The sequence below is a fragment of the Oncorhynchus clarkii genome, chromosome 13 (assembly GCF_045791955.1).
Source record: "Oncorhynchus clarkii lewisi isolate Uvic-CL-2024 chromosome 13, UVic_Ocla_1.0, whole genome shotgun sequence".
Taxonomy (NCBI): domain Eukaryota; kingdom Metazoa; phylum Chordata; class Actinopteri; order Salmoniformes; family Salmonidae; genus Oncorhynchus; species Oncorhynchus clarkii.
The window spans coordinates 21,181,792-21,207,810 of record NC_092159.1 but is presented as its reverse complement, the minus strand read 5'-3'; the positions used below and the strand labels follow the sequence as shown (position 1 = coordinate 21,207,810).

At 43.3% G+C, this 26,019-nt stretch overlaps 1 protein-coding gene across 3 annotated transcripts in view; it reads left to right on the top strand.

Moving 5' to 3' along the window:
- Window positions 1-26,019, top strand: part of LOC139424567 (rab11 family-interacting protein 4A-like) — an 82,171-nt gene that overhangs the window by 29,071 nt on the left and 27,081 nt on the right. Inside the window, exon 1 of one of the 3 annotated variants that reach the window (XM_071176541.1) lies at window positions 17,758-18,159. The exons of 1 other annotated variant lie outside the window; for it this stretch is intronic. In XM_071176541.1, coding sequence (XP_071032642.1) covers window positions 18,079-18,159 — 81 coding nt within the window. In that variant the 5' untranslated portion in view covers window positions 17,758-18,078. Of the gene's footprint in view, window positions 1-17,757; window positions 18,160-26,019 lie in introns of those variants that run through there. One more of the 3 variants, XM_071176542.1, reaches the window with a different exon arrangement.

The following is a 26,019-nucleotide window of genomic DNA, read 5'->3' as shown; positions in this document are numbered from 1 at the left end:
TTGGTGGAGGCAACAGGGGAAAGAGCCTCAGATCCACAAAGTCCCTTCCACCAAGTCGCTGATGAGATATGTTGGCACGACTGCCATATTGCATCTCCATCCCAAAGCCCTTGCTTGGAAGTGTACTTCGCCAGACTGCCAAGAACCTTGCCCTCATCCAGGCCAAGGTGGCAAGACATGGTAGTGATGACACCATAGGCCTTGTTGACCTCTGCACCAGACAGGATGCTCTTGCCAGCATACTTGGTGTCCAATATGTATGCTGCGGCGTGTATGGGCTTCAGGCAGAAGTCTTCATGCTTTTTGATGTATTTCAAAACTGCAGTTTCCTTTGCTTGGAGCAACAGTGAAGTGCAGTACAGGGCAGTACAGATTTATTCTCTTACATCTGCAAGCAGAGTCTGAACATCAGACAGAATGGCATTGTCTCCCTCAATCCATGCAATGGCTACTGCTATAGGTTTCAGGAGTTTCAGGCTGTTTACCACTTTCATGACGTTGGCCTGGGGGTAGGTTTATGATAGTCATAAATACCTCTTCACCCCTTTTTTTCTCTCTCTACCCTACTGATGTGACATTTGAAAATCCCTTGGTTAACATAGAGATTCTGAAAACATCAGAAGGTGGGGGGAAATTAACTATAATCTGGTAATCCGACCAATTGAACATATGTGGTGGTACTTAATAAATATGATGCCATCTGAGACATTCTCATCAATGATAGGATGACATAAACTCTACAGTGGAATGTCTGCACATTGTAGTTATCGGATTCACATGGAATTGTTGTTCAATTTAAATGTTTGAATATAAAATTATTGGTGAAGAGATTAAATGTAATTTTAGCTTCCAAATGAGAGATTTGGGTTTTCATAAGGTTAGGGCTCTGCTCAATCAGTGGACCGCCCCTGTGAAGAGACATGGGTTATAAAACTTTTCAAACACACCCTTCTCGCTCCACTATATAAAGCCTTGACGAAAATGTAACCTCCTGTTCCGAGGATGTGAGGACGATGGCCCATACGTTAAAAGGATTAACATGTCAACTACAGAACTAAGCCAACCTCAGCGTGAGCTTTGGTTGCGAATGGTATGAACTTTGAACTCTTATTCACTACAGAAGTGATACCTCCTAGCCGTTGAGTTAGCAACAGCAGCTGCAAACGTGGGCTAGGAAAGGAAAGATAGAGTATTCTGTCTACCACACAACGATGTTACTACAACGTATCCAATTTACCACCAGAGACATTCTTCAAAGGACAAAGGACTCGGTTGGGCAACACTGCCTTCCATCTACCACCAACCTACTGAAGCGCAGCTCAGAGTAAATATTTATTGCATTTTCCTTTTCCAAATGGACGGTAATTTAGAATGCATAAGATACTGTATTTACGATAGAGACATCGCTTCTCCCTTTGTTCCTCAGTCTTCTCGCTCTTTCACTCAAACCCAGCCCCTTTTCTTTGTCATATTTGTTCCGCCCGCTAGGGACGTTTTCTTTTATGACGTAATTTGTAATCAAGGTTTGATTAATTCTGTGTATATGTAATTCTGTGTGATTAGTTAGGTATTTAGTAAATAAATAATTAAACCCAATTTTGTATTACTGATTCAACTTGTTAGCCAGGGTTTTTGAAGATAACCAATAATTTACAACTTTCAGATGAGACTGAAATAAGGTGATGATTAATATTGACTGCTATTGATGTAAAATATTACTTGGTCTTTAAGAGTTTATTCGGAAGATAAAAGCTCTATAAATATTATTTTGTGGTTCCCCGACTTTCTAGTTGATTACATTTACATGATTAGCTCAATCAGGTAATATTAATTGCAGAGAAAGGGTTTTATAGAATAGCACGTCATATCACTTAATCCGGCATAGCCAAAGACACGACACCACTCTCTCCCAAAATACATCATCCAGGAGGATCCTTTTGATGGGACTGTCCATATTGGCAGACTGTGATATGGCCATTTCTTGGAGAGACTCCTTCCCCTCCAGGAGACTGTCAAACATGATGACAACCCCACCCCAACGGGTATTGCTGGGCAGCTTCAATGTGGTGCTCTTATTCTCCTCACTTTGCTTGGTGAGGTAGATTGCTGATATAACTTAATGACCCTTTACATACCTAACCATTTCCTTGGCTCTCTTGCAGAGTGTATCCATTGTTTTCAGTGCCATGATGTCCTTGAGGAGCAGATTCAATGCATGAGGTGCACAGCCAATGTGTGTGATGTGAGGGTAGGACTCCTCCACTTTAGACCAAGCAGCCTTCATGTTCGCAGCATTGTCTGTCACCAGTGCAAATACCTTCTGTGGTCCAAGGTCATTGACTGCCTTCAGCTCATTTGCAATGTAGAAACCGGTGTGTCTGTTGTCCCTTGTGTCTGTGCTCTTGTAGAATGCTGGTTGAGGGGTGGAGATGATGTAGTTAATTATTCCTTGCCCACGAACATTCGACCACCATCAGAGTTGATTGCAATACAGTCTGCTTTCTCTATGATTTGCTTGACCTTTACTTGAACTCTGTTGAACTCTGCATCCAGCAAATGAGTAGATAAAGCATGTCTGGTTGGAGGGGTGTATGCTGGGTGAAGAACATTCAGAAATCTCTTCCAATACACATTGCCTGTGAGCATCAGAGGTGAACAAGTTGCATACACAGCTCGAGCAAGACATTTGTCAGCATTTCTCTGACTACGTTCCTCCATTGAGTCAAAAAAACTTCAGATTCCAGGAGGACCATGAGCTGTTGCTATCGATAAGGTGTCTGATTCATCACTTTCACCTCGACTAGAAGTAGAGAAACTTTTATCAGAGGTTGCTTGTTGTGAGCGCTGAGGGAACTTTATGCACTTGGCCAGATGATTATGCATCTTTGTTGCATTCTTCACATATGATTTGGCACAGTATTTGCAAATGTACACAGCTTTTCCTTCTACATTAGCTGCAGTGAAATGTCTCCACACATCAGATAGTGCCCGTGGCATTTTCATGTAAAGATGGTAAAGATGAGTTTTTATTTTGTAAAAAAACCCAAATACAATTGCATGTACAGATAAATAGTTAAGGAGTTAGATTAAACAACTCCTTTGTAAGATAAATGTTTTAAAATGAAACATGTATGGAAACAGGTGAATTAACACTCACAGTTAGCAGGCTCAAGCAAGCTAAAACCCACATGGTAGAAAAAACTAACTAGCAGAAATTGTTAACAAGTTAGAAATGATTAAAACACACTTTGCTGTAAGCTACTATTTACTAGTTAACAAAAAATCATGTATGTCATATAAAATATATTCACCCCACCCAGTATTGTAATCAAAATTTACCAGAAAGCATGTAGTCCTTGGCTCAGACAGTGTAGTAGTGTGGGCTCAATAGCATCTCATTAGTGTGCAAGATCTTGAGAAGCAGCTGTACATGTGATGGAAGAATGCACTGTGCATGCAGAGGGTTGCAATTCAATTGAATTGGGGAAAGTTTAACCAAAATATGCCACAAGACCTAGAATTGCCTTATGTGTATCCCACAAAAAAGTCTCACTGTTATAAGCTAACTTTTTTGATGAATATAGGTTTCCGACCCTTTGCAACCCTACTCTCCATCTATCCATACCCTCCCTGTCTGTTCCATCCTTTCTCACTGTCTCTCTCTCCCTCTCTCTTTAATTAGGTCGCTGATTTTCCTGTGATGTGGGGGCTGAATAGAGGAGCTGTCACAGGAGCTCAGTTCTGGCCCGCTGCCTTCTTCCGCTCACGCTCACACACACACACACACACACACACACACACACACACACACACACACACACACACACACTGTAAACCTTTCCGACATACTACAAACTTCACATTCTCCCACTGTGCAATGGTCAGACCAACAAACACACGTCCTGTCTCACAGACTCACTCTAAACCTCACACAGTGTTTCTCTTTCTCACACCCACACTGTGTTCCTCCTTTGAGACACAATTTAGGAATAACAGAAGAGATGTTAGAGGGTTGGAAAACATAGCCTTTACCAGCACAATGTTGTATGGAATACACAATCCATTTGGTATCATCATTCCCTGCAGCAATAGAGGAAGTTTATTCTGTAGAGGAAGTTCCATTATATCTGGCAGACTATTTCAGCACAGAGTTTTCTCCTCAACACGGTACCCCAGCCAGAACTGTAGTCACAATATGCAGTGGTCTTAACATAACACACTTGAAATTGAGGAAGGTCAGACGGTGTTATAACAGACATATTGCTCCTATGGTCTGTGTGCTTTCTGCTTACAGTTTAGTGACTTCCTCAAATATTTGTGTCAACATACAGTGACCCAACTGGAGCCTCATTTGCCCCTTCCAGCTACTGGGTTGTATTCACTAAGAGGAAGTAGAGAAAACACTGTGTGTGTGTGTGTGCGTGTGTGCGTGGTCCTGTGTGCACATACGCATGTGTGTGTGCGTGTGCGGGGCTATATAGGTTAGCTGTGCGTTTGCGCATGTGCATATACAGTTGAAGTCGGAAGTTTATATACACTTAGGTTGGAGTCATTAAAACTTGTTTTTCAACCACTCCACAAATGTCTTGTTAATAAACTATAAATTTGGCAAGTCGGTTAGGACATCTACTTTGTGCATGACACAAGTCATTTTTCCAACAATTGTTTACAGACAGATTATTTCACTTAGAATTAATTGTATCACAATTCCAGTGGGTCAGAAGTTTACATACACTAAGTTGACTGTGCCTTTAAACAGCGTGGAAAATTCCAGAAAATGATGTCATGGCTTTAGAATCTTCTGATAGACTAATTGACATCATTTGAGTCAATTGGAGGTGTACCTGTGGATGAATGTCAAGGCCTACCTTCGAACTCAGTGCCTCTTTGCTTGACATCATGGGAAAATCTAAAGAAATCAGCCAAGACCTCAGAAAAATAATGGTAGACCTCCACAAGTCTGGTTCACCCTTGGGAGCAATTTCCAAATGCCTGAAGGTACCACGTTCATCTGTAGAAACAATAGTACGCAAGTATAAACACCAAGGGATCACGCAGCCATCATACCTCGCAGGAAGGAGATGCATTTTGTCTCCTAGAGATAAACATACTTTGGTACGAAAAGTAAAAAAATCATTCCCAGAACAACAGCAAAGGACCTTGTGAAGATGCTAGAGGAAACAGGTACCAAAGTATCTATATCCACAGTAAAACGATTCCTATATCAACATAACCTGAAAGGCCGCTCAGCAAGGAAGAAGCCACTGCTCCCAAACCGCCATAAAAAAGCCAGACTACGGTTTGCAACTGCACAATCTGGTCTGATGAAACAAAAATAGAACTGTTTGGTCATAATGACCATCGTTATGTTTGGAGGAAAAGGGGGAGGCTTGCAAGCCGAAGAACACCATCCCAACCATGAAGCATGGGAGTGGCAGCGTCATGTTGTGGGGGGTGCTTTGCTGCAGGAGGGACTGGTGCACTTCATAAAATAGATGGCATCATGAGGGAGGACAATTATGTGGATATATTGATGCAACATCTCAAGACATCAGTCAGGAAGTTAAAGCTTGGTTGCAAATTAGTCTTCCAAATGGACAATGAACCAAAGCATACTTCCAAAGTTGTGGCAAAATGGCTTAAGGACAACAAAGTCAAGGTATTGGAGTGGCCATCACAAAGCCCTGACCTCAATCCCATAGAACATTTGTGGGCAGAACTGAAAAAGCATGTGTGAGCAAGGAAGCCTACAAACCTTACTCAGTTAGACCAGCTCTGTCAGGGGGAAGGGGCCAAAATTCACCCAACTTATTGTGGGAAGCTTGTGGAAGGCTACCCAAAACGTTTGACCCAAGTTAAACAATTAAAGGCAATGCTACCAAATACTAATTGAGTAAACTTCTGACTAATAAAAGCTGAAATAAATCATTCTCTCTACTATTATTCTGACATTTCACATTCTTAAAATAAAGTGGTGATCCTAACTGACCTAAGACAGGGATTTTTTTACTAAGATTAAATGTCAGTAATTGTGTAAAACTGAGTTTAAATGTATTTGACTAAGGTGTATGTAAACTTCCGACTTCAACTGTATGTGTGTATGTGCTCATATACTTTGTGGTTGCTCCCTAGCTGTCTGTCTGTCTGTCTGTCTGTCTGTCAGGGTAATTGACCGCCATGGTGTGATGCGTATCATGTGTTTGGTTCTGCTGGTCTCAGTTCAGTTCACACTGGCTACTGACTGCTGCCTGAAATGGCACCCTAAGCCCTATCAAGTGCACTATAAGTAGTGTATTATATAGGGCATAGGGTGCTATTTTGGACATAGAAAGTGCCTGCTGTCCACAACAACCCCCAGTAATAGGGGAAGTGATCTATCTAGTCTTCAACATCCTTTCTAACACTTCCCCTTCAGCAGTGATGTGCAACCTGTCCTCATATGTCTAGTAGTTTGACAAGCAGTACTCTCTCCATTCTATCTTTTCTTTTTCTTTTTTTTTTTTTTACCCCTTTTTCTCCCCAATTTCGTGGTATCCAATTGTTCGCTACAACTCCCGTACGGGCTCGGGAGAGATGAAGGTTGAAAGTCATGCGTCCTCCGATACACAACCCAACCAAGCCGCACTGCTTCTTAACACAGCACATCCAACCCGGAAGCCAGCCGCACCAATGCGCCGGAGGAAACACCGTGCACCCGGCCACCTTGGTTAGCGTACACTGCGCCCAGCCCGCCACAGGAGTCGCTGGTGCACGATGAGACAAGGACACCCCTACCGACCAAGCCCTCCCTAACCCGGGCGACGCTAGGCCAATTGTGCGTCGCCCCACGGACCTCCCGGTCGCGGCCGGTTACGACAGAGCCTGGGCGCGAACCCAGGGACTCTGATGGCACAACTGCAGCGCCCTTAACCACTGCGCCACCCGGGAGGCCCTCATTCTATCTTTTCATTTGGATTTCTCTCTCTCATACATTTTACATTTTAGTCATATAGCAGACACTCTTATCCAGAGCGACTTACAGTAGTGAGTGCAAACATTTTCATACTTTTTTCATACTGGTCCCCCGTGGGAAGCAAACCCACAACCCTGGCAAACGCCATGCTCTACCAACTGAACCACACGGGTCCCGGACTCATACTTACTCCGAGCGATCACACACACACACACACACACACACACACACACACACACACACACACACACACACACACACACAACCCCCTCAACCCGTCCCCCTCCCTGTACATACGTCCACCTCGCCCCCTTCTATCAATTTATTCCTCCCATTGATTCCCCTTCCCCCCTGGTCCCTTTGGCCTGTTAACAGCATGATAGATGATCACCGTCACTCACTGGCAGTGAGGTCAGCACCACCGGACCCAACGGCCATGTAAAGACAGATCCCAAAAATAACTTCTGTCTTGGTGTGACTTTAACTGCCGTTCCAATGTGTGGGGTTGAGGGATGTATGGGGAAGAGGGATGTGTGTGTTAGGGTGTGTGTGTGTGTCAGCTCTTGCAGGGTGGCATGGGCAGTGAGCCTTCATACTAGAGGTCGACCGATTATGATTTTTCAACGCCGATACCGATTATTGGAGGACCAAAAGAGCCGATACCGATTAATCGGCCGATTTATTTTTATTTGTAATAATGACAATTACAACAATACTGAATTAACACTTATTTTAACTTGATATAAAACATAAATAAAATCAATTTAGCCTCAAATAAATAATGAAACATGTTCAACTTGGTTTAAATAATGCAAAAACTGTCACGCCCTGACCATAGTTTGCTTTGTATGTTTCTATGTTTTGTTTGGTCAGGGTGTGATCTGAGTGGGCATTCTATGTTGGATGTCTAGTTTGTCTGTTTCTGTGTTTGGCCTGATATGGTTCTCAATCAGAAGCAGGTGTTAGTCGTTGTCTCTGATTGGGAACCATATTTAGATAGCCTGTTTTGTCATTGTGGGTGATTGTCTATGTTATGTTGCTTGTTAGCACAGTGTTTGATTAGCGTCACGGTTGTCACTTTGTTGTTTTGTAGTGTTCAGTTTTTTCCATTAAAATGACGAACACTTACCACCCGCATCTTGGTCCTCCTCTCTATCTCCATACGACATCCGTGACAAAAACAAAGTGTTGGAGAAGAAAGTAATATGTGCCATGTAAAAATGTGTGCCATGTAAAAATGTGTGCCATGTAAAATATGTGCCATGTAAAAAAGCTAACGTTTAAGTTCCTTGCTCAGAACATGAGAACATATGAAAGTTGGTGGTTCCTTTTAACACGAGACTTCAATATTCCAAGGTAAGAGGTTTTAGGTTGTAGTTAATATAGTATTTATAGGACTATTTCTCTCTATACCATTTGTATTTCATATACCTTTGACTATTGGATGTTCTTATAGGCACTATAGTATTGCCAGTGTAACAGTATAGCTTCCGTCCCCCTCCTCGCCCCTACCTGGGCTCGAACCAGGAACACATCGACAACGGCCACACTTGAAGCATCGTTACCCATCGCTCCACAAAAGCCGCGGCCCTTGCAGCGCAAGGGGAATAACTACTCCAAATCTAAAAGCGAGTGACGTTTGAAACAGTATTAGCGCACACCCAGCTAACTAGCTAGCCATTTCACATTGGTTACACCAGCCATTAGGCTGATAGGCTTGCAGTCATAAACAGCGCTGTGCTTGCAAAGAGCTGCTGGCAAAACGCACAAGTGCTGTTTGAATGAATGATTACGGGCCTGCTGCTGCTCAGTCAGACTGCTCTATCAAATCAGACTTAATTATAACATAATAACACACAGAAATACGAGACTTTGGTCATTAATATGATCGAATCCGTAAACTATCATTTCGAAAACAAAACGTTTATTATTTCAGTGAAATACAGAACGGTTCGGAATTTTATCTAACGGTTGGCATCCCTAAGTCTAAATATTCTTGTTACATTGCACAACCTTCAATGTATGTCATAATTACGTAAGATTAATCGGCCGCCCTCTACTTCATACCAACCGCTATGGTGTCCCACGACTAGATCATAGCAAGTCAAGGGAAAGTGAATGTTTGTCCCCTTGGCCTTGCACTATTATGGCCAATATCGTACACCCCATTGGAACATATTGTGGACTGGAGTACAGGGTCAGACAGTATACAGTTTTTTGTGTTATTTTGTATTGCTTGTGTCTGTTCCCATTCTACATGATATACTGAAATAAAGAGATCCTAACCTTTACAACAAAGGCAGAAGAACATTTAGTGGTTATCAATACCTCCACATAACTCTTTTAATTGTGCCCTGAGGGCGCCACTAACCCAGTGGCCTGGTTTCAGCATAACATAGCTGTGTACTGGGGCACTCTGGAAGTGCTGGTATCAGTCACACAGACAGAATGGGACTGGGTAACTTATCCTGTTAGAGCTAGAGAGGGGCACTGTTTTCTAGCCTAGGACTATATATCACCTATAACACCTTGCGCTGTATAGTCACAGTGGCATGGCAGTTAATAGTGATTTTACCATAGCTTTGATTTTGGGCCAAGATCCTGGTTTTTGCAGCCAACCATGTGTTCAAGCTCCGCTTGTATAGACACTGCAGCTATTGCAGTTGTATGTTATAAGGAGGGCTGTGTGTGTGTGCTGTCGTTCTGTTGTGGGTAGAGAACAGCTGAATATTTCATGGCGAGCGGCAGCAACGGGATCTGATCGCTAGTGTGTGTGTACGACTGTGCGTGCGTCTCTCCGTTTCATTCCTCCGTAGTGTCTGCAGATAATTCCCTGAGAGAGAGATAGGCAGGGCAAATAGGACTGTGTGGAGGCTTGATTCTGCCTGCCCTGAAAACGAGAGGCACTTAACTGCACTGAAACGCCACTTACCTTGGGAGAGGGAGGAGGTATGCAGTCTGGCCATGCAATATACATTTTAGACCATACTATAGCAATTTGGAGAGAGTGCAAATGTATAGGTAAATATCAAGTCAGTCGGTCACACACAATAGAGGAATATCAACTCTGTCTCTGTCTTTCTGTCCCTCTCTCCCTTTCTCCTCATTCTCTCTTCTATCTCTCTCTCCCTTTCTCCTTATTATCTCTCTTCTATCTCTCTCCCTGTCTCTCTTTATCCTATTTCTCCCCCTCTCTCTCTTCTCTCCCTGTCTCTCTCTGCCTCTTTCTCCCTGTCTCTCTCTCTACCTCTGCCTACGTTGTCATTTTGTCACTGTGTAAAGTGGTGCAGTAGGTGTTTTCTAATTCTATCCATGTACTGGAGCAGATGGTGGCTTCAAAATGCTGAAAATGTTCCAGATAAGCAAAATATATACCCTGCTTTAACATTTATAGCAGCCTATTTCTCTGCTTCCATCCCAAATGGCACCCTATTCTATATGTAGCGCACTAGTAGTGGTCAAAAGTAGAGCACTATATAGGGCCTAGGGTGCCATGTGGAATGCATATTCTGTTAGAGCTTAAAGAAATGTATGAGAAATGTCTCAAAGTGAGAGGGACATATGCTGTCTGTGTTCTTAATGAGTTACGATGCTCGACTGATATTATGTGGTTGTTCCAGCCTCTGTGTTCAAATGCACTTATTGTGAGTCACTCTAAAGTTTCTGCAGAGTGTTTTGCAGTTGTTATGCATTGTCTTTTCTGGTATATATCAACTTATCCTTCTCCAGTCTATATGCCTTTTGAACCATGCATCCCACTGCTGGCTTGCCGGGTTGGTCCTGTTCAGTCCCTGGATGGGAGACCATATGCTGCTGGTGTTGTAGGGCCAGTAAGAGGCACTTTCCTCTGGTCTAAAAAAACATTCCAATGCCCCAGGGCAGTGATTGGGGACATTGCCCTGTGTAGGGTGCCGTCTTTCTGAAGGGACGTTAAACGGGTGTTCTGACCATCTGTGGTCACTAAAGATCCCATAGCACTTATTGTAAGAGTAGGGGTGTTAACCCCGGTGTCCTGGCTAAATTCCCAAGCTGGCCCTCATACAGTGCCTTGCAAAAGTATTAATCTCCCTTGGCGTTTTTCACATTTTGTTGCATTACAGCCTGTCATTTAAATTGATTTTTATTTGGATTTCATGTAATGGACATACACAAAATAGTCCAAATTGGCAAAGTGAAATGAAAAAAAGAACTGAAATGAAAAAAAAAAAACGGAAAAGGGTTGCGTGCATATGTATTCACCCCCTTTACTAATTACCTTCAGAAGTCACATAATTAGTTAAATGAAGTCCACCTGTGTGCAATCTTAGTGTCACATGATCTGAGTATGTATACACCTGTTCTGAAAAGCCCCAGAGACTGCAACACCACTAAGCAAGGGGCACCACCAAGCAAGCGGCACCATGAAGACCAAGGAGTTCTCCAAACAGGTCAGGGACCTGGAGAAGTACAGATCAGGGTTGGGTTATAAAAAAACATCAGAAACTTTGAACATCCCACGTAGCACCATTACATCCATTATTAAAAAATGTAAAGAACGGGCCCGGTAATCTGGAAAATCTGGTGTCATTTGATTACTATCACTTTGAAGATGCAAAATATTTTTTCTTGTGAAACAAACAAGAAATAAGACAAAAAAACTGAACTTGAGCATGCAACTATTCACACCCCCCCCCCCCCAAATACTGCACACCAGCAGAACCCCCCAAATGCAATACTTTGTAGAGCCACCTTTTGCAGCAATTACAGCTGCAAGTCTCTTGGGGTATGTCTCTATAAGCTTGGCACATCTAGCCACTGGGATTTTTGCCCATTGTTCAAGGAAAAACTGCTCCAGCTCCTACAAGTTGGATGGGTTCTGATGGTGTGAAGTAATCTTTAAGTCATACACACAGATTATCAATTGGATTGAGGTCTAGGCTTTGACTAGGCCATTCCAAGACATTTACAGTGGGGCAAAAAAGTATTTAGTCAGCCATCTCCCACTTAAAAAGACGAGAGCGGCCTGTAATTTTCATCATAGGTACACTTCAACTATGACTGACAAAATGAGAAAAAGAAATCCAGAAAATCACATTGTAGGATTTTTTATGAATTTATTTGCAAATTATGGTGGAAAATAAGTTTATCTCAATACTTTGTTATATACCCTTTGTTGGCAATGACAGAGGTGAAGATTTACAGAAAACGTTTCACAAGGTTTTCACACACTGTTGCTGGTATTTTGGCCCATTCCTCCATGCAGATCTCCTCTAGAGCAGTGATGTTTTGGGGCTGTTGCTGGGCAACACGGACTTTTAACTCCCTCCAAAGATTTTCTATATGGTTGAGATCTGGAGACTGGCTAGGCCACTCCAGGACCTTGAAATGCTTCTTACGAAGCCACTCTTTCGTTGCCCGGGCGGTGTGTTTGGGATCATTGTCATGCTGAAAGACCCAGCCACATTTCATCTTCAATGCCCTTGCTGATGGAAGGAGGTTTTCACTCAAAATCTCACAATACATGGCCCCATTCATTCTTTCCTTTACACGGATCAGTCGTCCTGGTCCCTTTGCAGAAAAACAGCCCCAAAGCATGATGTTTCCACCCCCATGCTTCACAGTAGGTATGGTGTTCTTTGGATGCAACTCAGCATTCTTTGTCTTCCAAAGACGACGAGTTGAGTTTTTACCAAAAAGTTATATTTTGGTTGCATCTGACCATATGACATTCTCCCAATCTTCTTCTGGATCATCCAAATGCTCTCTAGCAAACTTCAGACGGGCCTGGACATGTACTGGCTTAAGCAGGGGGACACGTCTGGCACTGCAGGATTTGAGTCCCTGGCGGCGTAGTGTGTTACTGATGGTAGGCTTTGTTACTTTGGTCCCAGCTCTCTGCAGGTCATTCACTAGGTCCCCCCGTGTGGTTCTGGGATTTTTGCTCACCGTTCTTGTGATCATTTTGACCCCACGGGGTGAGATCTTGCGTGGAGCCCCAGATCGAGGGAGATTATCAGTGGTCTTGTATGTCTTCCATTTCCTAATAATTGCTCCCACAGTTGATTTCTTCAAACCAAGCTGCTTACCTATTGCAGATTCAGTCTTCCCAGCCTGGTGCAGGTCTACAATTTTGTTTCTGGTGTCCTTTGACAGCTCTTTGGTCTTGGCCATAGTGGAGTTTGGAGTGTGACTGTTTGAGGTTGTGGACAGGTGTCTTTTATACTGATAACAAGTTCAAACAGGTGCCATTAATACAGGTAACGAGTGGAGGACAGAGGAGCCTCTTAAAGAAGTTACATGTCTGTGAGAGCCAGAAATCTTGCTTGTTTGTAGGTGACCAAATACTTATTTTCCACCATAATTTGCAAATAAATTCATTAAAAATCCTACAATGTGATTTTCTGGATTTATTTCTTCTAATTTTGTCTGTCATAGTTGAAGTGTACCTATGATGAAAATTACAGGCCTCTCTCATCTTTTTAAGTGGGAGAACTTGCACAATTGGTGGCTGACTAAGTACTTTTTTGCCCCACTGTACACAGATCGCATGAGAGAGGAAAGTACACAACACAATGAAGAGTGAGATGGATAGAGATAGTTCATGAAAGTATGCCTTATCTACTTTGAAGAACTAGTACAATTATTTAGTCAGACAGCTCTGCAGCATACGTTAGGCAGGCTAGTCTAGCTAAATAGGATGACAGTACAGTATGGGGAGCACAGAGAATGTTGTTTGGCTGCTACTACCTGAGCAGAGATGAGAAATATGATTTTTAAAGAATGAAAAATTACAAAGTCATCAACTCAAAACAAAGGAATATACACAACTGAAATATTATATTATTTCATAGTAATTTCCTATTTTCTATTGATGTCTACCCAATGTGGACCTGACGGAGACAATGGAATATTTTTTATATTTTGCCAATTGAATGTCCACTATTTTAGGTGTTGGAATTTCAATTAAAAAGATCTAAAATCATATTAATCTCATTCTTTCGTAATGCATGTGATGTTGATTTTTTTTGTTAACTGTGATTATTTCTTAATAATTGTACCGAAACCGAACTGACCTCAAAAAGCACTAATCGCTCATCACTAACGGGTACAGGTTTTTATAAACTTATAATTTGAAATGGATAATGTACCTGTAACCACCCAACAAAAAAATAACAAAACAAATTCACATTTGGTCACCATTTTGTTTAAAGTCCACTTGGGTAAATGTGTTGGTTTTGTGTTCAATACTGCATGCCCCTGCATATGAAGTAGAATAGGTCTACAGGAAAATGGTTTGCCCACTTTGGTAGAGCAGAAACATTGGACTGTGTGTGTGTGCATGTGTGTGGCCGTGGTTGTGTTTGAATTCCCCCAGTCCTGCGTCTTGGCAGTAGGAGAGTAGCACTGTTGTTGGCATTCACGTCAGCCACTCCACAACAGCTACTCCGTGCCTGGTACCCCTCACTGTATCCCTGTCTTTTCTTCCACTTAAGACCCCTCTCACTCTCTATTCCTCTCTCTCGCTCTCACACCCACTCTCTCTCTCTCTTACACTCTCTCACTCTCTCTCTCTCACTCTCTCTCTCTCTCTATTCCTCTCTCTCGCTCTCGCTCTCACACCCACCCACTCTCTCACTCGCACTCTCACTCTCTCTCTCTCTCTCTCTCTCTCTCTCTCTCACACCCTCACTCTCTCTCTCTCTCTCTCACACCCTCTCTCTCTCTCACACCCTCTCTCTCTCTCACTCTCTCTCTCACTCTCTCTCACCCTCTCTCTCTCTCTCTCTCTCTCACACCCACTCTCTCTCTCTCACACACACACACACACACACACTCTCTCACTCTCTTTCTCTCACACACACACACACTCTCTCACTCTCACTCCCCCCCCCCCCCCTCTCTCTCCCTCCTCTGTCTTGATGCTGCATAGTGAATGCTGGCAGCCTCTCAAGTCCCCACAGAACTCTGCAACATACACTATTTGTATTTATTTTTCTTTGGGGGGAATGTGTGTGTGTGTCAGCGAGACGGAGGGAGTTTGTGGTTGAAAAGCATGTGTGTACTGTATGTGTGTGTGATGTGCGTGTGTGATTGGAGTCACAGCATAATGCAGTACAATCATTTGCAACAAATCTCCTCTCACTTCATTCTTCCCTCTTGATTCATATTTCACCTCACTATTCCTCCGATACACAGTTCCATTCCCCTTGAGAATCGTTTAATCACTCTACTCTTCTCTCTGTGAATAACATCAAGAAATCACATTAATGCTGGATCTGAAAGTATTACCCTCAAAGTATTACTACATGTCGCCAACTGAAATACAATACGCCAGTCTCACCCAGGTAGACCTGAATAGAATGTGAAAGGAGAAGGCCAGCCCTATAACAAATTGCATATAAACAAATAGCTGTGGGCCAATTGGTTGACCTGTAGCCAAAGTCTTTGATTGTAAGTGAGCAAGAGAGAGAGAGAGAGAGAGAGAGAGGGAGAGCCGGGAGGGGAGCATTCCTTGCCACATAATTAGCTTTCATTTGGGTCCCCTGGCCTGGATTACCCTCTCTATCCCTCCTTCTCTTACCCCTTCCCTTCATCCCTCTTCCCACTCTCTCCATATATGCATGTCAAGCACTTGGTGATCTAGTGTCTGTGAGGTGAGGATCTGATACATATGTCAGTTACCCCCGGAGACAGTCTTGAGTCAAAAAGACAAAGGGAGTAAAAAAGCAGATATGATGAGAGGATGTCAGGAAGAAAGGGGGAGGTAGAGGCTGAGAAGTAGAGGGAGAGTGAGAGATGGAGTAAGCTGAGAAACAAAAAGAGAGAGAAAGAAGGTGAAAGCTAGGAAGAGGTGATAGAGGGAGAAATAAATAGAGGAGGAGACAGAGAGAAGAGAAGTGTTCTCCACCCTGAAATGCTGCAGGGTTTGGCTTGGCACGCCAGGCACGGTCACCATTGTTTGGAGCAAGATTGTCACAAAGAAACTAGGTTGGCACAGTACAGAGGGACAAGGTGTATTGTGAGTGAACAGCCCTTGGGATCAGCTTGGTTGACAGGAGAGTACCTTGTTTACGACTGTCCTGTATGGGAGACACCTCTCTGATTGGTTGGGCTAAAAGAGGAAGACAAATTTTGGTTGATCGCATTCAGTTGTGCAACTGACTAGATACCCCCCTTCCCTTTCCTTTCCTCCATTAACACCACAGTAATGACAACAGGCAGGTAGATGCACAAGACACCATAGTGACAACAGCATTACCACAGACAGGTGCTAGTGCTACCACAGTGAGATGCTATCTTTGGTTGAATTTTGCAACTGAAAGGCTGCTGTATAGGTAAAAGAGTCCTACGAAGTGTACCGCACTCTAAATGATAACTCTGATTCATCAAATTCCACATGCTGACCGCAAGGCACTGCAGAGGGTGGTACGCACAGCCGAACACACCATTGGGTGCACACAGTCTGCCCTCCAGGACATCTACAACACCAGGTGTTGCAGGAAGGCCAAGAAGATCATCAGGGACCCGAGCCACGGCCTGTTCTCCCCGCTTACATCACTCTGATGCGGACAGTACTGGAGCATCATGGTGAAAACTGACTGGCCAATAGCTTCTACCCCCCTGGGACACAGCCTGACTCTATCCTTCTACTACCCCTGCCAAAGTCAACTTATTATGTTGTGAGACAGTTGGGCTCAGCAGGCTCAGACTGTGTGGGTTTAGCATTAAGCTGCTGGGCCCTGGGAGAGGGAGAGGGGGAGGTGGGGGAAGAAGTACACAGAGGAGGGGAGCTGGGGAGGAGAGGTATAGGGGAGATTGGGGAGGTGATAATGCGAGAGGGAGGTGTTAAGGATGTAGCTGTGTTGTGGTGTTGGCCTTTTGGGATCCGCTGTTGTTGACTTAAATATACTCAAATATTAATTTATTTTGTTACCTTTATTTAACTAGGCAAGTCAGTTAAGAACAAATTATTGTTTACAATGAAGGCCTAAACCGGCCAAACCAAGACGACGCTAGGCCAATTGTGCGCCACCACAATCACCGCCGGTTGTGATACAGCCTGGAATCGAACCAGGATCTGTAGGGACGCTTCAAGTATTGAGATGCAGTGCCTTAGACCACTGCACCAGTGGGCTATCAGGAAAAGAAGGAAGGAGGAGAGAAGCCTCAGCCTTCCCCTCTCTTAGGGGTTGGGGGATCTGGGGAGGTTGGTGGGGTGGAGAGTTCATCACCAGATCTCAAAGTCCATTGTTCCAGTGGAGTGTGTGAGTGACGGAGAGTGTGTGTGTCACTCTGTCTTTTTTAGACTTTAGTTTATTTTGCTCTTCCACTGACAGTCTGTAGCCTACCGTCTATCTCCCTCGGTCTGAAATACAATTTCTCGCCATTCACTCTTCCTCTCTCTCTCTCGCTCTCTCTCTCTCATATACCCACACAGAAGCTCAAATATGCAAACAACTTTTTATACACCTGATTGGGACACCTGACACTCTCTCAAATCCTAAAACCCACACAGAACTCCATCGCTCCACTTTTCAGGTTTTGAACCTGTAGATAAATGTGCCGTGTCATTGGATGAGACTGTTTGAGTGGAGATAGCATGTCACTTCCCCCCTCTCGTAAAGCCGCTCTGTTCTATGGAAGAGAGGCAGGGCAGGGCAGGGCTCTCTCTCTCTCTGTCTCTCTCTCTGTCTCTCTCTCTCTCTCTCTCTCGGGGCCAGCTCAGCTGAAGCCAGTTGCTCAGCAACAACCCAGGGAGGAGGGGGGAGTGGCCTAATCTCAACAACTGTTGCCAGAACTGAGCTCCCTCTGTGTGAATGTGAGCCAGCCGGAGAGCGAACAACCAAATGAGTGTGTGTGAGAGAGTTGCTGCATATCTGCATGTGTGTGAGAGAGTGAGGTAGTTGCAGTGTGTGTGAGTCGTGCTCTCACAGAGGAGCTAAGCCAGCCAGCACAGTTTTAGAGGCTCTGAAAGAGTACTCTCTCCTCTCCTCCTTTTCTCTCCCTCTTTTTCTGGACGACACTGATCCAAAAGACTGCCATTTGGACTATCTAAACCCCTGCCACTTTCTGTACTGATCTGGCTTCACCTGTGTGTGTAAGAAGAAAGGCAGAGGACTTAGCCCTTGGTTTGAGGGGCGAGTTGGATGACTTCTGCAGATGAGGGCTTGGCCGGTGGAGTGTTGGGCCAGGGGGACCACCATGGCTCCCCTCAAATAATGAATGGGGTAAGAGACAGAGCCTCTTTGCTACGGGACGGGGGTAGGGAGACAGAGGGGTAGAAGGATAAGAGAGAAGAATCTGGGGCGGAGGTTAGAGGTTGGGGGATCTGGGAGTGTGGAGAGTTCAGCACCAGAGCTCAAAGTCCATTGTTCCAGTGTGAGTGATGGAGAGTGTGTGTTTTGTGTGTGTGTCTGCGTATGACCCTTTCTCTCTCTCACTCTCTTTCTGTCACTCTGTCTTTTTCAGACATTAGTTTATTTTGCTCTTTCTTCCACTAACAGTCTGTAGGCTACCGTCTATCTCTCTTAACAAAATACAATTCATCACCATTCACTCTTCATCTCTCGCCTCCCTCTCTGACCAGCCAGCCCCGGATTTCAATTAATCCCATTACAATCAGAGGAGGGGTGAACCGAGACAGCACCCAGCCACCGGCTGTACACACACACACACACACACACACACACACACACATGCACACACACAGAGAGAGAGAGAGAGAGAGAGAGAGTTTTTAAGTGTACAGTATGGGCTGAGGCTTAATGTTGTACACTCCGGCTGTGTAACTTAGCCTATGGTTCAGTGAGAAAGGAGAAGTTTATCCCACACAACAATGTGTCAAAAAAGGAAGTCTTACATTCAAGCTGTCGGAATGGATGATAGGGTTTCACAATGTTTGAGTTTCCTTGATCAGTACCTGTGACTTTGTCAATATAATTATCGACATGTTGTAATTGTGGTCTCAGTTCCACAGAAAAGAGGAAAGGTGTCTGTTTATCATACGGTAGATAGCTATTTTCTCTCACAGTGACATGTGACATGGCTAGCCGTATCTGTTTGAATAAGACGGCTCATGTTCTGTAACAAAACATTACGTAATGAGATGTGTCCTCTTCTTCTGATAGCTGATAGGCCTAAGCTATATTGTTTTGGTCCAAACCAGATCTACTTGTCTAATACTGTATTTTGATCTGGGCAGGAATAACTACACTAAACAAAAATATAAACGCAACTTGTAAAGTGTTGGTCCCATGTTTCAAGAGCTGAAATAAAAGATTGCACAAAAAGCTTATTTCTCCCAAATGTTGTGAACAAATTTGTTTACCTCCCTGTTAGTGAGCATTTCTCCTTTGCCAAGATAATTCATCCACCTGACAGGTGTGTCATATCAAGAAGCTGATTAAACAGCATTATTATTACACAGGTGCACCTTGTGCTGGGGACAATAAAAGGCCACTCTAAAATGTGCAGTTTTGTCACATAATACAATACTACAGATGTCTCAAGTTGAGGGAGCGTGCAATTGGCATGCTGACTGCAGGAATGTCCACCAGAGCTGTTGCCAGATAATTAAATGTTCTCTACCATAAGCCGCCTCCAACGTCGTTTTTAGAGAATTTGGCAGTAAGTCCAACCGTAGACCACGTGTGGGCGAGCGGTTTGCTGATGTCAACATTGTGAACAGATTGCCCCATGGTGGCAGTAGGGTTATGGTATGGGTATGCATAAGCTACAGACAATAAGCACAATTGCATTTAATCGATGGCAATTTGAATGCACAAAGATACCGTGACGAGATCCTGAGGCCCATTGTCATGCCATTAATCCACTGCCATGTTTCAGCATGATAATGCACGGCCCCATGTCCCAAGGATCTGTACACAATTCCTGGAAGGTAAAAATGTCCCAGTTCTTCCATGGCCTGCAAACTCACCAGACATGTCACCCATTGAGCATTTTTTGGGTGTTCTGTATCGACGTGTATGACAGCATGTTCCAGTTCCTGCCAACATCCAGCAACTTTACACAGCCATTGAAGAGGAGTGGCACAACATTCCACAGGCCACAATCAACAGCCTGATCAACTTTATACAAAGGAGATGTGTCGAACTGCATGAGACAAACGGTGGTCACACCAGATACTGACTGGTTTTCTGATCCATGCCCCTACCTTTTTTTAAGGTATATGTGACCAACAGATGCATATCTGTATTCCCAGTCATGTGAAATCCATAGATTAGTGTCAAATAAATGTATTCAAATTGACTGATTTCCTTATATGAACTATAACTCAGTAAAATCTTTTAAATTGTTGCATGCTGCGTTTATGTTTTTGATCAGTATAGATAATAGTCACGGTCATTATAGACACTGACCCAGGATGAATGGTCTATAATCCACTCAAAACAATAATTCCTCTTGAACTTTAAACAGTTCATGTATGTATGTGTGTGTGCTTGCATGCATTTTTGTGTCCGTAAGTGTGTCTACTGGTGGGGGTCGTTCTAACGGCTGAGAGCTGAATGTGTTACCAGGCTGATAGAAGGGAGCTGAGAGGGGCTGGGTCAGTGACACCTGCTGTGTGTTAGTGCTGTCCTATTAAATACTATTAAATGATGTAAGCCACACTTCCCTTAGATGTAGAGGAGAGTCTGGATAGTATGGAGAACTAGCCAATACTGACAGAAGGTAACACACTCTCTCCACAGAAAAACAATGGACTTTATTATCTAAAGTTCATGGCACCAAAGTAATATTATATTAAAGACATGGCACCTCTCTATCACTTTCCACTCTCCATTCCAAGGGCATTTTTAGCACGGCTTTTCTGAACCCTGATATGGCCTGTCTCCATTATGGCGTCTATATCAGGGCTTTATTCTGGTAGTTGGGGTTGGTTTTGTTTTGATATGAAACAACTGCCTCTAACTGGTTTGTTTGAACATGACCAGGGCCCAGTTGCTCAACACTTGTTGCTCAATGTCAACAGGTTTAACACCATGAGGACAAATGGATGGCCAGCATGTTGATGACACTGTAATATGACTCCTAGGGCACTGATACCGATACTAGGGAATATTACACAGACTACATTGGCTCTCTCACCCTCTCTTTATCTGTCTTGAGTATGTGTTCCTGAAATACTCTGTCAGATAGTCAGGATGACCGACCCATAACAAGGATACCTTTTATCTATCTGACACGCATGCACGCACACACACACACACACACACACACATACAGTACACACACACACACACACATACAGTACACACACACAATAAAACACACACGCATACACACCCTACTCAACATAACCCTTGAAACTCCCCAGTATAAAACTTGAAATCTCACACCCCAGCCTAATCCTAGTCCTGCCTTGAGGAAAGAAAAAACAGGGCCGTCCAGCCCGTGTGGCACAGAGACACAAACACATGTTTGTTCCCACCTGGCTCTTCAGGGAACAGGTAGCAGATTAGGTTACTAGGAATGTTCTCCAGGACAAAGGAATGGAGAATTTTTTTTACTGGGAAATCCAATACAGCCAATTGGGTTGATACAGGGACACTCTGGAAAACACAGGACAGGAAACACTCTGGGGTGGGTGTGTGAAATGGGTCCTTCCTATCGTCGAAGATAAAGCGTGTGTTTGTTTGAAACACACACCCTGAAAACGTGACAGATCAATGGCACATAATGAATGGTGGTTTGGAGAAGCTGAGTCCACAGAGAGACTCGAGGACCTACTACTGTACAGGTGTCCTAGAACAAGTATACAGGAGCGGCTGTCAGTTATGAAGTTGTGTGTATGTGTCCATTTCTAAGTGTTTGTGTTTGTGTGTGTCTATAGTTTGTGTCAGCACGTGCCTCACGCATTTCTGTTTGTGTCTGTGTGTGTCTCAGTAGCCAAAACCTGAAGTGCTTATAGAGACTTCTAGTGATTACTTTACAGAATGCTGCTGGATTATGAGTCATCAGTTCCTGTTCTCTTCTGACTCTCAGGGTTTTTTTTTTACTCCGTCTGTGACTGTGTGGGCTGAGAGTCTCTCCATTGCTGCAAGAGGTTGAATCATAAAGATCCAAAACACACACATAGGAAACACTGGAAATAACCTCAGCTGTACTCAGAGAAGGAAACATACTGACTAAACAGTTAACACATAGGCCTACTGGTAAAGGACAGTAAAATAGACTTAAAAAGCAATATTGTTTAGTGACTGCACAGGTAGACTCCATTGTGTTGGAGAGAGCACTTGAGCACATGTCCAGCGCTCAAATGTTATTGACCTTCAGCACCACATAGGATCAGAGAGGGAGTAGTCCATTTTATTCATTAGTCTTAGGAGCAGTGTTGTCTCTCCACTTAAAAGGAACTTAGTCCTGTGTTTTAAGGTGTTTTAAGGCTTTTCCAATATTGTTAATGTTACATGACATTTGCTAGTGAATTGGAGTGAGAGAGAAAGGTGTGTGAAAGTGGAGACTACAACTTTCTGTTTGAGCAGGATGAATGTAGCCCAAATTCATCCCATGTGTGTGTTAACATATTCATGTTATCTCGCCATACTCTGAACAGATGGTGCTTTAAAATGGAAATGTCTCTTTTCCACTAACTTGCTGAATTTTTCCAAACTATTATCAATGTTTTTTCCAAGGTTTGTGTGCCAACATGCTGTAAATATCTTGAACATGTTTGACTACGTATTTGCACGAATATCACTGAATATCATGCTGCATTATACTGGGAACTAAAGTTGAGATGATTCAGAAGTGTTATAGAGGTGTACTTTACTGTTGTATAACACTTACATATACAGTGCAGGTGTACTATCTTAATTGATCACTGTTGTGACAGCAGGAAATGCAAGTTGTAGTGTATTCAAGTTTTAAGAAGGTGTCTAAAGTTAGTAATTTCCACTTTAACATGTCAGACTTGACTTATCCAAACAAAAAATGTGTCAACCCCTAAAAAAATGTCCATTAATTGTAACCATCGGGTTCTTGGTCACTTCCCGATTGCTCAGTTTTGCCGGACGGCCAGCTCTAGGAATTGTCTTGGTGGTTCTAAACGTCTTCCATTTAAGAATGATGGAGTCCACTGTGTTCTTGGGGACCTTCAATGCTGCAGACATTTTTGGTACCCTTCCCCAGATCTGTGCCCCGACACAAACCTGTCTCAGAGATCTACGGACAATTCCTTCGACCTCATGGCTTGGTTTTTGCTTGGACATGCACTGTCAACTGTGGGACATTACATAGACAGGTGTGTGCCTTTCCAAATCATGTCCTAACAATTGAATTTACCACAGGTGGTCTCCAATCAACTTGTCAAAACATATCAAGGATGATCTATGGAAAAAGGATGCAACTGAACTCAATTTTGAGTCTCATATGAAAAAGGGTCTGAATACTTATGTAAATAAGGTATTTCTGTTTTTTATTTTTAATATATTTGGTAACATTTCTAATAACCCGTTTTCGCTTTGTCATTATGGGGTATTGGGTTTAGATTGATGAGGATTTTTATTTATGTAATCTGTTTTAGAATAAGGCTGTAACGTAACGAAATGTGTGAAAAAGTCAAGGGGTCTGAATATTTCTGAATGCACTCTACATATAAAATTAGTAAAACAGTATGTAAACATTATAAAAGTGACTAGTGTTCCATTATTAAAGTGACCAGTGATTCCGTGTCTATGTTCATAGGGCAGCAGCCTCTAAGGTGCAGGGTTGAGTAACCAGGTGGTAGCCGGCTAGTGATGGCTATTTAACAATCTGATGGCCTTGAGATAGAAGCTATTTTTCAGTCTCTTGGTCCCAGCTTTCATGCACCTGTACTGACCTCGCATTCTGGATGATAGCGGGATGAACAGGCCGTGGCTCGGGTGGTTGATGTCCTTGATGATCTTTTTGGTCTTCCTATGACATCAAGTGCTGTTGGAGTCCTTGAGGGCAGGCGGTATGTTGGGCACACCGCACCACCCTCTGGAGAGCCCTGCGGTTGCGAGCGGTGCAGTTTCCGTACCAGGCGGTACAGGATGCTCTCAATTGTGCATAATGTGCTCCAGCAACTTAGACTATCCCTAGCGACCTTTATTGTTCAAACTAGAACCCATAACAAATGTATGATGAATGTTTTGTCTTTTTGCGTTTCACCATGTCCAACACCAAACATTACCCAAGAGCTAGTATGGCATCCATATTACACAGTACTCTATAGTTATTACAATTACACCATAGTCATACTGTAGTAAGGGGAGCGTCAACACGACGGGAAACTTGTCTTCAGATTCCCCTCCCTCTTAAGTTTCTGTTGGCCAGATGGAACTTAGGGAATCGTGAGTCTTAGTCATTCCCATGGTTGGTGAAGCTGGTGTCAAGCCTCATGCCTCAATTGTAAATTTCATCTTTCATCCTCCCACTCTATCTCAGTTTTTCCCCCTTCTCTCTCTCTCTTTCTCACTCTATTTCTTTCTACATCCTCCCACTCTATCAGTTTTTTCCCCTTCTCTTTCTCTCTCTCTCTCTCTCTCTTTCTCTCTCTCTCTATTCCTTTCTTTTCTTTCTCCACGTTGGTTCAATGTCATTTCATTGTGTGGGCCCAGTGGGATATCATGTGTGAAAGTAGTCGCTACATCTGCCCAAGTCTGTTTGAGCCAGATGAATCTAGTCTAGATTCATCACATATGTGTATTCATATATTCATGTTATCTCAAAATACTCTGAACAGATGGTGCTTTAAAATGTAAATGTAATATTCCCACTAACATCAACTTGCTGACGTGACCAAACTATATTCATCAGTGTTTTTCCAAGAAAAACTCTGGAGGTTTGTGTGACAACATGTTGGAAATAGCATAGAAGTGTTTGCATGTATTTGCATGAGTATAATTTGACTGTGGGTCCAGCTAAGAATATGTGGATGCTAATGCTCTTGCGTAACTGATGAACTGATATTAGTACAGGAACTAATATCATACATTAAGTTAGTTGAGATGGATTCCGTAATGTTTTACAGATATACTGTTGAATATCACAAACACACCTTGTACATGCACTGTAGATGCTTGTTGCTTAGTGGTAATTGTTGTTAAGGTGCTCCAGCAAGTGTGTCTGCCCAGCAACTTTATTGTTCAAACTTGAAGCCATAACAAATTAATGATGTATGTTTTTTGTTTTGCATTTCACCATGCCCGATACCACCCACAGCATTACCCAAGAGCTATGGTATGACACACCATATTACCACACAGTGTAGGTTAAACATCCCACGGTCATTAGACTGACACCTTTTTTCCCCTTCCTCCCTCCCTCTAAGTTTCTGTTCATTGTCTAAGTCAATCCCATGGCTGGTGAAGCTGGTGTCAAGCCTCATGCCTCTATCTCAGTTTCTCCCCCCTTCTCTCTGACTCTCTCTCCCTCTTTCTCTCATCCCTCTCTGTCCAGCTCTGTGATCTCTCCACTCTGTTCTCCCTCAGTGGGTGTGTGACTGGAGGGGAAGAGCAGTTCCTTTCTTTCTCTCCTCTTCCTTTCTCTCTCCCTGTCTTTTCCCTCTCTCATGTACTCCTCTAGTGCGCTGGATGTGAATAATAGATGGCTCTACTGATCCTCCTCTCAGAGATCCATGCTGTTCTCTCTCTCTCTCTCTCTCAGACTGCAGCACACAAACCCAATGTCTTCAGGAGCACCTTCTGGTTAATAGTAATGATTTGGCATGACTGTATCTAGCGCTTCTCTGCTGTCCAAAGCACTTTATATTGTAACTCAGTGCTTGCACCACCGATGTGGAGCCATTTCTCATTCTCTCTTTTTGTGCAGTGCTATCACCCACCTGGCAATCATCTCTCAGTAACTCTCATTCTCCTCTACCTGTGATATGACAGCAACTGACACTGACCTCACTTTAGTACCTATTGTCCCTGTGACACACAATTCCACGTCTGTAGGAGCCTCTAGTGTTTTTATATTAGTGTAGATAAAGAAAAGGGGATGAGGAGAGGAAGACATCTTTAGACTATTGATATGCAATATATTGAAATATAATTGCTTTCATGTCTGTAGTGTAGATGGAGGTGAGGAGACGAGGA